A 15,525-nucleotide genomic window follows, 5' to 3' on the forward strand; every position below is an offset into this window, starting at 1 on the left:
CCGCACAGAGAATTCTCCATGCTAGTTACTTTTGGCCAACTATATTCAAAGATTGTATTATTGTTGTCAGAAGCTACCATGCATGCCATATATATGACCAAAAAACTAGATTACGACTTGCACCATTGCATCCAGTCATTGCTGTTTTTCCATTCACCAAATGGGGCATTGAGTTTATGACATGTAACCCCAACTCGGTCGGGGGGCACGGGTATATTATAGTCACCATTGATTATTTTACCAAATGGGCCAAGGCAATGAAAACATTGAACAACAGTGGCGAAACGACTGCTCTTTTCTTTTTTAACCATGTGGTTTCCCAGTTTGCTGTATCACAAGCCATAGTTATAGATCATGGGTCGTATTTTCACAATCACATGATGGCTGAGTTGACTACTAAGATAGGATTGGCACATGATAGTTCTACCCCTTATTACCCAAAAGAGAATGGACAAGTTGAGGCCATCAACAATGTCCTGAAGCGGATGTTGCAGAGAATGATAGGGGTTCATAAGCGAAACTGACACTTAATCCTATACTTTGCCTTGTGGGCATATCGAACCTCGGTGAGAAATGCAACTGGATTCACACCCTTTTAGTTGGTGTATGGTTTGGAAGCAATCTTATCGATACAATGTGAAATTTCATCGCTCAAACTCGTGATTGACCTGTTACCCGACACTTCTGAAGAAGAAGCGTGTTTCTTGAAGTTGATCCATTTGGATGAAACTCGTCGTGATGTAGCATTGGCTAACGAAGCGCATAAGAAACGTATTAAGGCGCAATATGATAGAAATGTCAAGCCTCGTATCTTCTCAGAAGGAGACCTAGTCTTGCTTTACGATCAAGAAGCTGATAAACTTGGAACAGGGAAATTCGAACCAATGTGGATGGGTCCTTATATTTTCAAGTGTGTTCTGGTTAAATGTGCCTACGAGTTAGTAGATTATGACGGGATTCCATTGTTGCAGCCCCGAAACGGGTTGTACCTCAAACGTTACTATGCTTGATTAGGTGTAGTAAAACTCACTGTATATATTCTTTCATTGCATGTGAGTGTGTGTGTATCTTTTAGAGATTTTTATTTGGTTAGTAATCTGCTTTTCATTTGTTGCAGATGTTGGATTCTTTGGAACCTTTTGTTGGTTACGCCAATGGTGCTAGTCGTAGTGCGCAAAACTTGTCTTCTGCAACATGGGCTATTTTTGCTCCAAGTGGCGAGTTAGTGAGTTTCCAAGAGATTTGTATCGGTCGATCGATGAACAACATCACTAAGTATAGCACGTTGATTGAACTACTCTCTGATGCCATTTCACTTGGATTTTTCCAAATCATCGTTAGGCTAGACTCGCAACTCGTTGTACTACAACTAACAAACATTTATACTATCTGAAATCAAACAATTTTTCGTATGTTCCTTAGAGTTCGTATTTTGGAAAGACATTTTGAACACATTCAATAGCAACATATTTCCATAAATCTTAACACATTAACTGATTCTCTATGTGTTAAATAGACATTTGCGGGACATGTAAAAGTAATATTTTCAATTCACATCATCAGTTGAATAGGATTGCATATAACTGTAGAAAGCTCTGAAAGTGAAATAGGTAGGTGTTTTAATTTTTTTTACAAAATTTGTGTCCAAGACACGTTTGTTCATCTGACCCGAAAACTCAAAATTCATGCAAAACATCCTAAGTAGATCTAGTGGTGCTCATGGTAATAGGTCACAACCTGTGCTATCATGCACAAAAGCCTCTCACAGCGGCTAGGAACACCAATAGTGTGGCATTGAAACCCCATAGGTAGCTCCTCGATCCGGACATCTGGAATACCAAGTGTTAATCCCTCTATGTGATCTTGCAACTCTGCTAAGGTCTCAGCCAAATCCAAGTCCTGGAGAACTTCTCTCCCGATGTTTCTCCACGCTATCCCACCTGCAACCTGTTGGTGTCCCACAGGTCGAACAATACCCACATCTGCATGCATAAGAGTAATTTTAGTTTAGTCTTGGAAACATTACAAACACAAAAAACATGTAGAAACTTGAAAAATCGAAAAACACTTTGGTCAAACAACTTACCCATAGCAACCCATTGTGCTCCAACTAGTAGAATCAAATCTGAATCTCCACAAAAATCCATCCATGAGTATGGATGCTCCTCAATGACAAAACGTTGTCACTTGAGCCAACTGAAGAATGCAGTGGAAAAAATTATTGTTGACTGACCCGCATGTCAAGCCATCAATTCAACCCACTTGCATATGTGTATCTCTAGGACCAGCTACATCCAGTGATACATGTTGTGGTTGCATCAATGGGATTCTCTCTAAGGTAAAAGGGATTAATATCAAACCATAGCATAAATTCTTCGTCTTACCACTTTTTACCTTAGTCAGTTTTTTTCAGTGAAGAAAGCACAACCTCACACTAGTTGAAAACTTTTGGCTCTAGACACTCCAGTGCATACTACATATAAGATTTGTTCGCCAGATGTAGTGTCACACTGCCAACCAATTTTGCAATTGTGAAGAGGATCGTTCTCAAAGGAAAATCACCTACATCCTTGATGTTTATTTTCCCATCCTTGCTAGGTTGTGTACATGGTTGTCAAAACTGTCTAATATAATTTCTCACTAATTCACCTCCATGGGAAAATCCAGAAAGTGAGATGGGGGCACCTCGCCTCGATAGTCTGGTAAGAAAGTAAATATCATCAATGGTAATAGGGACCATCTTGTCCCTAATGTGAAAATTCTGATCTATCAGATCCCATGCACGAACAAGGAACTACAGTAGTTCTATTTGTCGCCTCATTTCGGACAACTTAAATTATTTGAGTAACCCGCAATTTTTGAGGGCCTCAACTATACTCGGATTGTTTAGGGAAACCATGTCTTGTTCTTCATGCTCTCTTTCTTGCCATGTAATTGACATTCTGATCTAATGAAAGCCTGAAACACAATCATAAGCTTAATTTGGATCATTTCCATGCAAAAAATAGGACAAATTTTGTATCAAACAACCAAATCAAACTTGGGAGATTCACCCAGCGTAGCCCATGCACAGAGACTGTGCATTGCAGAGCATGGAGCCCTCTATTTGGGTGCTCTTCAGCGCAGTTTTTGATGTGAAATCTTGCATTGATAGGAAAAAAAATGAAACCCCATGGGCCCCAAAAAACCCTAAAACTTGCATGAAATGAGAAAAGAATGACTTGAAAAGAAAGTAGAGAGGTTTAGCTCTTACCTGTTCCGGATGGCTCGAGAAATGGTCCGTAGAATCTCTCACAATCAACTGGTGAAGATCGAGGTAAAAACTAGCTCAGAGAACAAAACTGAATGGTAAGTTCCAAATGGTAAAAGTCATGGTAAAAACTTGTTTTATGTTTATTTCATGTTCATTAATCAAGTAAAAATTATTATTTACCTATTTTTTCCTATGAAACAGATATTTTTAATCCATTTGGTGCTGTTTTGAGCAAGTTTTGCAACTGACTTACAGAATTCAACGTGCTCGATTGTTAATTGTACCTTTGCCCACAGAGCACACTTTATCTCTTTTTTAGGCTCTATTAAAACAAAAAAGGAACCCCCTTGAAGTCCTCTTTAAGCTCTTTTCAGACTCTCTAAACATGAAAAGATTATCGAGCGCTTGTCCTTTCCAGCTCGTTAACAGATTGGAAACGATATCTCTCTTGTATTATTTTATGCTTTTTCAGGCTTGAGAGATTAATTTATGAAAAAGAACTTGTGGAGTTTTCTTTTTGTCCCTTTTCAAAATCTATAAACATGAAAAGGACCGAGTTATATTTGTCGTTAAACTCATTAAAACATCAAATAGTGACAAACTTGTCCATCTAGACAAGACCGAGTTTCACCTTCGCTAGACTCGTTAAAACATGAAATAGTGATGGATTCGCCTGAAGGGTGAAATTATAAAACAAGAATATGTTATCCTCATCAAGCTTGATAAAAATAAAGAGGTATTGGTCAGTAATGACTGGGGAAAATGGTAAAAAGGGGAAAACCACTTTATGGTAGTAGGTCGCTCTTGAACATGATACTTTCACTCCATCACTGTGACTATTTGGGTGGGGTTACTAGCTTTATGGTTATCACACTGTTGGTCTATCATACCATCCATCACTTTGTTTTGGGTTAATGCTACAATTCATTTCAGTGTCACTGACATGTTAAAGAGAAGTCATTCAGTCAAAATCCATCCTTTGCAATACCATAAACCTTCATTTTCATGACCACCATTGCTGAACCTTGTGTCATTAGTCAAATTCCATCTCAAAAATCACTACACTCGTTTCATGTCATTGATGTGGGATACATCAAGGCCCTCCTGCGACGAGTCGCTTCTTGTCGACATCAGCTCATTATCTAAGAAGTTGACTTAGACACACCCTTTTAGTACCTTGAGGATTGCATGCATCAATGGCAGGTCTCTCGCTTCTGGCGATAGGCATACATCAATGGCCTTCGATCGAAAGACTTTGTATGGTGTTCAACATCAAATCATCCATTCACACCATGCAGAATGTACTGCAATACCTTGAGGATCATTATCATTATCGGTGATTTATCTCGCATCTATTAACAACTTACATCATTGGTTGGTAATCAGATGGTGTCTTCACATGTTCAACTTCAAATCACATATTCACATGGTTAGACTCATACTTGAGCAAAGAATTGAATGAGATATAAGACCCCGAATCTAGTTTCATCCATCTGGGCTGCGATTTCAAGAGTACTAAATCATATGTACAATGGCAAGTTTACATTGATGGTCATTCCGATCATGGGTCTATATCTGTAGACGACTGTTTATGTACATGTAATGAAAGTTTATAAGATGAGCATGGGTATGCCTTCCCTCAAAAATTCACGTAATTAAAATATCATGATATATGCACTGTAATTGATGCAGGTCACCTTCCACTTTGATACCTCCTCATCACATCGTAAATCATTTCATTCGACATTGGCATTTTTCTGACTTCATGCTTTAGGGGGCAGCTGTTATAGATCCATTTGAGCACATCAATTCCCAACATCCAGATCAATGTTTTAGGGCTCATCAAACCCTAATTTCAGTTACTTCATGCCCTAAACAAGTCACCCCTTTGAATTCCTCCTTCCCAGACAATTTCATGACTTGAAGACATCTAGAAATAGCCTCTAGAGGGACCAGCACAGGTAAGCCCTTGTAAAGGTGCGCTGCAGAGCAGTTGAGTCCACTGCCAGGGTGCTCTACAGAGCACTTAGGCTTCCTTTCACCTGCACTAGGCGAGAATGAGCGAAATTCACATAAGGTTTGGGGAATATTCTTATCTTTTGGAGTCATCTATAAGGTTCCCTCACTTATCAACTCCTATGAGCTCGAAAACGGATGATGAATGAGTTAAGGTGCATCCTATCCTCTCATCCCTTCCTCCATGGAACTAATTCTAGGTATGGAAGGCCATTCAATGCCACCATTTATGACAAAACCTTCTTCATCTTCTTATAAATTTTCCACTCATCTGAGTGATTAGGGACTAGATTATGTTGAATTGTAAGGAGATAATGTCGCTATGAGATTTGGCTTTGAAGCAAGTATTGTAATTCTACAAGTTTGTCATGCTTTTGATGTGATGTGGATGGGATCCAAACTGGAGGAATGGCTTTGAATCAGACACCAATGGTTGTAGTTCCTTCTTCTATCTAATAAAGTGTTTGAACCTTTTTCCCATATGTTTGTATTGTTTCATAATGCTTATATGTGTGAATTGTATCTGATTCCTTTCACTTATATTGAATGGATCGTGTGCTTTGATAGGTTCTTTGTTTTTTGTTGTGTTTACAAGGTACTTCTCAAGCGTATTAAGTACGAGAAGGAGCGACAGGATCGATACAAGGGAGACGAGAGGAAAGCGAAACTACAAGTAGGTCTTATTATCTTCTCATCTTATCTATTGCTTATAGGAAAAGCCTAAAACACTTTAAACTATTGTTCTAGATACAACTACTTATCTAGGGAATTAGTATTATCCATAGATACCAAATTCTCCAAAACAAGAGCCAAGGCTTTTTCTTGCCTTTGACTAGTGTTTTAGAGAACCCTGTAGTCATCTGATAGAAAACCTCTTGTAGGAGCAGATTGTCTGTCACCAACTTGGGGAGAGCATGAGGGGGTTTATAGGATCTTAAAACTTTGATAAAGGTGCCTTCTTCGATGGGAAACTACTCTACCACTCTAATGATTCTTTCCTTAGCTCTCTTGGACATGCAAGGAGCATCTTCCCTGAAGAGAAACTGGTACAAAGGGGCAATAAATGACTCGGGAATGATTTGATGCATACTCTTGTATATTGGGTCCCAAAATATCTTATAATAAAGGTTCACAGGATTTGACATCTCAAGGATCCAATTGTAACTCTGCCCCTTAAAATGGCATCTCACATATACTGCATCTAGGAGGTACAATTCCATATAAAAACCTGACGACTAGTCCTTATCCAGGTTCTTTGTTTCCTGTATATTAGATATCAAAGTCAAAGCCTGAATTATTGCTCAGATGAAAATAGTTCCTATGATAGAAACCATGTACATGATAAGGACTCATGTTCCAAGAAATGTGTTGATATATGACTTTCCATACAATCAATTCATCATTGCTGCCAAAAGCTGATAGACTTTCCTAAGGCCTTATGTTCTCTATACTTGATCAACATCGACCTGCAAATTGGATGGTTCTTTCCACCATGACTTTAGAATATCTTTGGTTGACATTTGGAAGTATAATAACCACCTAGTTTTGAAGGACTCTTCTTGCTCTGGTAGCTTATAACAGGCGGAAATATCTGGAGCAATTAAAGAAGTGAAAGCTTCGCCTATGTGACTCCTTATAACCCATCAATATGTATTATTGTTTTGTAGTATCAAGTCAATGATTTCTACACATGAGAATATTGGCCAATGCATGGCTACTTGATGGAGCCAAGACCTCTTGACATTGATGGATACCCTGAAATCCTCATGGCCCTAGGGAATATCTCTCATTGAGAACTCTAAATAGATTTCAAACCATGAGAGCTTGGTGGTTTTGTTGATATTTAATTTCATGTCTTTGTAGATTGGTGGTGGTAGCATCCCTTCTAGAATTGCTTGGTTGATTCTCTCTACACTTTTGCGAGAAGATTTGACTACTGGAGGTGCCATTTATCGAGAGAAAGATGACATGGATATACAATCCAAATCAATGTCACCTAGAATTTCAAACAAACAAACCCAATATGAAAACTATGGCATAAATAATAATAACCAGAACAATGATTATGAATAGGGAAAATTTTAGGGTCTAATATTCGCAGGCGGGCTAATTTTCCATGCTTTTTCAATCAAATTCGTCCATTTCCATTTTTTCTAAAAATTATTCACCCAAATTTTATAGTACAAAATTGTTTTACCTTAAAAACTGGTAATATTTTATATAGACTAATATAAAATGATTATAGATATAAATATTTCTACAAAACTATCACCAAAAATTTTACAATTTTCATATTAGGGACTAGTAAGATTCGCCAAGGTTTCTAAATTTTACGATAAAATTTTCCTTGAGATTCATGAACTAGACTTCGAAATGTGAGGGGTAGGACAAGAAATCATGAGACTAGAACTAGTTTAAGGGAAGGTCATAGGGTCGTAGTAGTTTAGGGGTTATTTATCAAAACAATATTGGAATAATGACTTTACGACCTGAGGCTTTGAAGATGTTGAAGGTCGCAAGTCACAACTTCACATGATTAAGAGGTTGCAAGAATGGAAGGTTGTACAGTCACAAGATTACAACATATCGCCTAAAATCATGGTGTGACTTTGTGACCTAGCGATCTTGAGGTTATCACGAGCTTTTGGAGTGTGACTTGGTATTTCTCAGTGGCTAAAGTGGTTAAGTGATGACTTAGGAGGAAAAATATGGTTTTAGGGTGAGTGCTAAACTTATGGGAGCACAAAAGATCAAGGGAAGATCACCTAATGAGGACATGTCCTTGAAATGAGGAACAGGGAGTTAAACACACAACTAGGTGGGTGAATTGAGGTTTGGAGGGTTTTAGGGTGAGTTTAGGCTTTAAAATGGCTCATGGAGGTGATTAAATCCTAGTTGAAAAGAAAATGCAAGCTCTGGAGTGCAAAGGAAGATAGGTGGCAATGACAAAGGATTTTAGGGAAGGTGAAGAGATTCTTACCTAGAGAGAAGGAGTCACATGCTTACCAGGTTGCCAAGTCCACCTACCTTGAGCGCTTCAATAAGCCGAAGAGTGAAAAATGAGTGAGGGATGTATATGTAGAATGGTTGCATGTGTGGGATTTTGAAGGTTACAGGGTCACAGATTAAGGGAGATCACAGATCATGATCTCTAATAGGTCATGACCTAGAGACTATGTGTTTAAAGAGCTTAATGTTATCTATGTTGCAAGGTCACAAGAAATTATGGTCACAAGATAGAAGGTCAATAGGAGTGCGACTGTATGACTTTACGACCTGAGAATAATGGTTGGTACTATTTGCAAGGTTGCAAGGTCGCTTGGTTGTTGATTTTAAAATGTTGAGAATTTTGTGACCTATGGAATGTGCAACTCAACGAAATAGGTAAATTAGATGTGCTTGAAAGGGGTTGTTGGTTGCAACTTTTCATCTAAAGTTATGGCTTACATATGTAACTTGCAACCTTGAGATAAAGTTAAGCTCAAAACTAGTAACTTGAAATTTTCTCAAGTGATTAAGGGAAACATGACTCGATACCGAGGTGTGAAACCTTATTAAGGTGTATACAAAGGGGAAAAGTCTAGTAAGGAGGGGGGCTCCAAAATTTTGAAGGGGGTCAAATTTTGGGGTTATTGTAACAACTACAACAACTTGTGATTCACTAGTAGAACCTCAGAGTCTCTTCTCATCCTAGTTTTAGAGTGAAATAGCCCCTTGCGAGTGTGTTGTCCCAAGATCATGAGTCCCACTGACGTCTCCAAGTTACCCTTTAGTGTTGATCATAGGTTCCTCACTATCTTGACTTAGCTCACCAAACACAACCACGAAGAGTATTCCCAATGACTTGAAATAGCGGTTTAGATAATGATGTATAGGCTATAAAAGTTTAGTATTGTAGTTATAGATCTATGGTGTTGCTCCACTTCTAGCAAGCCTAGACAGTACCCCGACAGAGTCACATCCTAGAAATTGCAAACATTGCTCTGCTGCCAGTGAGCCTGGATAGTACCTCAATGGCCTCTCTATGCAGGAATCCTTTCTCAATCCTTTACCCTTTACTTAACTTTTTCTTTCGTATATGCTCATTATAATTATTTATTAGGCATTCATTTTTCCAGGGAAGATAAGGGATCTCGACTTATTTTACGTGCAAGAGAGGTTGTTTCTTGTTTTTCATAGACTTTATTATTTTTCCCGACAGTGTTTCACCCATTATGGTTTTTCTTTCTCCCTTTCAAGTCAGTGGGTGTGAACCAATTTTCAAACTATAAGACCAGGTCAACAGAGAGGGTATTGCTATTGAAGATAGGGTGCCTTGGATAATCAAGGTTCCACACTGAGACTGGTCTTCACATCTCAGTTAGGTTGTGACTTTAAAGGTAGTTGAGAGCAAGAACAAACAAGAGTATAACAATTAAACCATTGGTGTAGGAGCTACCTCAACTCTGGAGTGCATTCAATGTTGAGAAATGTTCAAGAGTTCTTTATTCAGACTAAAGTTGTTATTCATGAATTAGGTTATCATGACAGAGATGACATGGAGGAAATATAGAACTAAATACAAAGATGAAATGCATAATGTAGGAATGATATTAGGAACTAATTGTAGAAGAAAAAATAAAATAGAAAAGAAAGATATATACAAGGATGGGGAAGCAGCCAAAGGAGCTGCTAGGTAAAGTAAAGCTTAAGGGCTTGTCCATTTACAGGAAGGGGTTCAATCCTCCCCTCTAGGGTTTGTAAGTGGTAGGTATGTTGACCAAGCTTTTATTTAACATGAAAAGGTCCAATCCATAAGGCTTGAAATTTAGTGTGCTTTCCTTTGTCCTCGTGGGCTTGATCCCATTTCAAGACTAGATCACTTACGTTGATTTCATTCCTCCATGTGGATTTCTTATCGAACAATCTCTTGATTTGATTTTGGTGTATGAAAAACTTATCTCTAGTCGTTTGTCTCTCTTCCTCAAGTTTAAGTAGAGTATCAATTTAGCTTTGCATGGTAGCACAAGGTGTGCCTCGAGACTCTTGTGATTATTGGAGGGCAGGGAGGTATAAGTTTGGCAGTAATATTGCTTCTTTCCCATACACCAGGAAATAAAGGTAAGTCTCAAGAGATGGTTTAGGGTGACATGGTCTACCCAAAATGCATTGGTTAAGGCGTTGTGCCAATTTATTTGATGTAACAACAAGGTTTTCTTGACAATACAGATTAGGTTCTTATTGGTGGACTATGCTAGTTTGTTGCCTTGGGGGTAGTAATTAGCTGAATGTTTCAAAATGATACCATTTTCCAAAGCAGAATCATATAATTTGAATAATGAGAAATAAGTAGTATTATCAAATGCAAGGGAGGTAGGAACATTGAACCTGGTTATTATGTTTTGATTAATGAAATGAATTACCTCCTGGTCATTGATTTGATGTAAATTCACAACTTCCACCCATCTCGTGAAGTAGTCTATGGTTGTGATTATGTACATGTGTTGTTTTGATGAATGTGACACGATATCTCCAATGAAATCCAACCCCCACTTCTAAAAATGTTATTCAAATACTATATACTGGAGTGGCATGATCAGCTGTGATTCCCTTTTGGCACATCTATGATATATAGAGCATTTTAGCACATATGTGTGGGCATCCCTAAACAAGGTAGGCTAATAGAAACAAGCTCTCATGATTTTATGCATTTTAGTATCAGCGACATAATTTCCACCTATTGGCCGATCATGTAGCTTCTTCAACACCTTTTGTTCATCGTCATATTCTAAAAATTTGAGCAATATGCCATTGTGGTGTTTATGAAACAGATTACCTTGAAATAGCTAATAAGATGCAACTTTAAGCTTTAAATTTTTTTTCTATTTCTCATAAAATGGAGGAGACAAGGTCCCTTGTCCTAAATACTGCTTCATATCAGTATACCAAGATGATGCATAATCATGTGCTGGAATCAGATCATTTGGTACATTTCAATCTCCTGATCCCACCCTTCTAGTTCTTTGTCCAGCTAGTGAGAAGCTTCAGTAGCCAATTTACATAGCCTATATCCTTTTATTGTGTGAGAAGGCTTGAACTCCAAGTCATATTCCTGGAGGAAATTCATCTAGTTAGCTCTTCTTTCACCCAATTCCTATTGGATGAACAATGACCGAATGATTGGGTGAGGTACGAACATCGTCACATTATTCTTCAGGATCTATGGCTGAAAAAGTTTAGAAACTTTGTAAACAACATATGTTTGTTTTTCCATGTCAGGGTAGTTGAGCTTTGAACCTTGTAGACTAGTAATCATGAAATATATGGCCTACTCCTCACGTTTACTGTCCTTTTGTGTCAGCACAACTGCTAATAATGAATCTGAAGAAAATGAATACATAATAAAATGTTTGTGGAAATCAGGGTTGTAAAGATAATGGGCTTCGATAATGGATTTATTGATACTATCAAATGTTTCCTTCTCTTCTTGGTTCCACTAAATCTCACATCCTTATTTATCATGTTCTCCAATGGTTTCACTATCTGAGCAAAATTTGAAATAAACTTACAAAGAAAGTTGATCTTTCCCAGGAAAGACTGCATATCCTTCTTACTACTAGGAAGTGGGATTTGCACAATAGCCTTCACACGTTCAGGATCAATGATGATACTTCTTTTAGTTATGATGTTCCCAAGAAGCTTTCCTTCGAACACCATGAATACACTCTTCTTGGGATTAAGTGATATTTCGTATTTTCTACAACATTCAAATATATGCTTTAGATGGTGGATTTGATCCAATCTCCTCATTGAAAACATTGTCACATCATCCAAATACACTACCACATTTTGGCAAATAATATCTCTTAAATTAGTTTCTGTCGCCCTTTACAATGTGGCTCCAGCACTAATGAGGCCAAAGGGCATGTATCAAAAGGCAAATGTTCCCCAATTATTTCTAAAAATTGTCTTTAATCAATCTGGCTCAACTACTAAAACCTAATTATACCCAACCATCGAGTAAAAAAAACATTTCAGATATATATAGTGTTTGTAGAATTTTCTCCATAGAGGGAATAAGATAGTTATGTTTATCTGCAACCTAGTTCATATTTTGCAAATCGATCCATAGCTAGATATGACTAGACATTCTTTGTACAGGGTCTAGATTCGAGACCTAGGTGGAGTGTCTGACCTTGAAAATAATTTGTGCATCTAACAACTTCTTTAATTCCTTCTGAATGAAGGGATTCAATGTTGGGTGCACTTTCCATATATTTTGTTGAAGTGGCTTGACCCCACCTTTTATAGGTATGACATGTTGGATGATTGGGGTCTCATATGTCTTGAGCTCATTGTACATCCAAGAAAATACATCCTGATACTTCCTGAACAAGTTGATGAATGTTTGTCTTTCAGTGGGTGAGTAGCCAACGCGTAGATTGATGAAATTAGGGTCAACATCAATCAAAATATTAATTTTCTCATGTGATAACGTGGAACTTTGGACCTTGATATTTGGAGGTCCCCGAAACTAGTTTTGTAGATCAAATAAGTTTTCCAATGTAACACCACCTTTGGGCATGGGGTTGTCCTTGAGTGCATTAGCCTCTTCTTGTAATGTTTTGTCATGCTCTTCATCTATTGCCGCGTCTTTCAATACATCTATGTTGGAAATGAAATCTAATATCTCTTAACCATCATTGAAAACACAAAGATTATTTATGTTATCTAGGACGACATATTTATAAATAATCTCAATATAAAAACCATCCCTCAAAGGTGTAAACTTGGCTACGACATTAGCTAGAGTATTAGCAAAAGCATTATTAATTCTAGGAATAGATTTAATACCAAAAACCTTAAAAGAAGAAATCAGGGGCCATACCTCTTGTTGATAGTTTTTCATATGCAATGATAAAAAATGAATAGTATTGCATACTTGTCTTATGATCATTTATGAATCACCAACCACCTTTAGACATTCAACTTTGAGATCAATAACCTTCTTGAGTCTGAGGATGAATGCCTCATACTATATGGTGTTGTTAGTAGACTAAAATTTTAACCTGCAAGAAATTAAAAACTTATTTTTTGGGGGTCCATCATAATGCAACCGACACCAACTCCATCCTAAGTATTAGACCCATCACAATATAAAGTCCAAATTTCATTGTAATTACCATGTACATGCTAAATCTATTTACATATATAGTAGAAGGTTCATTAGCGTCAGCGGGGAGATAAGGAAGGAGTTCCAAATGCGCGTTTGGTGGAATAGGCGATGATATGACTTCATATCACCTGATGTCCATCTTTAAAAAGAACATTCCCAACTCCTCATCAGTTAATATAATCATCTCATTTGGAGCTTCCAACTCAATTATCATATGCTTCATACAGGGATCACTTTTAACTTAGATTTGGTTATTTTTACCTTTTTAAGGAAGCCAAATATAAGACCAATCAGTTGAAAAATACCCCTGTAGTTTGCTCGACCAGTCCCTACTTAGAAACAGTCCATAAGTTTTGGGTATGGCAACAACCACTATGTATATGCGTTGATGCACTCTAAATACTGAAGATAAATTATCACATTGTTAAATTCTCCCATGGTAGGGACTTGAGACCTATCTAATTGAATGATCTTAGCATCTATCTTTTCTAGTTGGATGTTCAATTTCTTGCAAATAGACAAGGGCATGACTTTGGTAGATGCACCAAAATCGACAAGACAATTGTGTACATTGTAGTTAAAGATCTCAAAATTCAAAATAAATGGGGGATTTGAGCCTCTAGAATTTTCATTCATAGCATTGAAAATGGATTGTAGATTAACCAAAGTTTTGGACTCGCTAGAAAAGATAGCCTTTGAGGAGGAAGAAGACCTACCGGTAGGAGATGTGGTAGCAAAGGTTTTAATGATTAACTCCTGCTAACTAGCTAGCTTAGCAAGTTCATAAAGTGAAATATTGGCCCATGTCGTCTTCATGTCCTCTATAATGTTGTATCCCATATCCAAAGACATATTTTCTTCTTTAGATGTTTGAGGAGTAGGAGCAGGTTGCAAGGATTTAGTTGAGTTTTTAGGATCATTGGAGTTAACTTTACCACTTTTCAAAGAACTCTTCATGGTTTGGTTGGATGAAATTTTGGGAGCTGAGGTTGAAGGATGGGTTGGATTGTTCAGGGGAAAAATCCTTCTTAATAGTTCCTTTTTATTCTCTTCTGGCATGGTTTCTACTACTGAACCTTTACTCCTCAGGTTATATGTCTTCGATGCCTTAAGGGGGGAGTGTCTCCCACAGTGGCTTATTGGATAGATTGGACTTCAACCCCTCAAATAACTTAAAATTATAACACAGAATAACTAACATTATCATCGGGGGGAACAATTTCGTCTTCAACATCTTCAGTTTCCTTATCTTCATCACCAATCATCTGATCCTCAAGCACCTTTGTAACTACTGCGGTCATATTATGTATCCATTTTGGACAAATATTTTCTGAATGAGAAGCTTGGTGAAAGGTTCAGTAATTCTCCATACTAGGATCTTCTACATTGAAATTCATAGTAGATCTTTGAGCTAACTTTGCAAGCAGATTATTATTGCTTTTAAAGAAAGGATTGGAAGACTTACTTCCTGACGAACTCTCATTGGTTTTCCTTTTCAACTTTGGAACTTTGCTGGTCAATTGCTTCATAGATTTGGCTAGAGTCTCAAAGTCAAAAGAATCCTTATCCTTATCATGGGATTTTCTAGCCGAGGCCTAATTTTTCATACCAACAGACTTCAAATATTAGCAGATGCCATGCTCAAGTTCTCCTATGGAAAGTAAATCCTTTCAAAAACAAGAGCCTTTGTAAAGTTTTCAATAAGAGTAACCTTTTCTTCTTGTTTCACGAACATGAAAACGTCACATGGTTAGGATTTAGTATAATGATTAACATTAATTGAATCATCAAGAGCCACGTCAACTACGAACTTATCATTTTTTTGCTTAAGCAAGAGTCGTTCCTTCTATTTCATTAAACCAAAAATAAATTTACAGAATATACAATAACCATGCCGGCCACATGGACTAAGGAAAGCCAAGGGCATGCTGCCATAGTAAAGCCCCACCCCTATACAACATACCATAATAATCTCTCAAATCAACCTTAGGTTGAACAAAAAAAAATCAAAATCCTAATCAAAGGCTCCACTAAATGCCCACGTCATTATCGCGACAAGCTCGATAAGACTCGTGGCCCCACAAAAAAGTACTTACAAATC

The 15,525-nt window shown here is 37.5% G+C and overlaps 1 protein-coding gene across 1 annotated transcript in view; it reads right to left on the bottom strand.

The window, feature by feature from the left end:
* The window catches only part of LOC149151612 (uncharacterized), a 36,411-nt gene extending 21,686 nt beyond the window's left edge, over positions 1-14,725 (bottom strand). Inside the window, 1 exon segment of the mRNA XM_089443211.1 lies at positions 14,624-14,725. Within this exon segment, the coding sequence (XP_089299337.1) occupies positions 14,624-14,725 (102 nt within the window).
* Positions 14,726-15,525: the final 800 nt, after the last annotated feature.

The sequence above is a fragment of the Pinus tabuliformis genome, chromosome 9 (assembly GCF_031772625.1).
Source record: "Pinus tabuliformis cultivar Carrire ecotype Pingquan chromosome 9, CPIR1, whole genome shotgun sequence".
NCBI lineage: Eukaryota > Viridiplantae > Streptophyta > Pinopsida > Pinales > Pinaceae > Pinus > Pinus tabuliformis.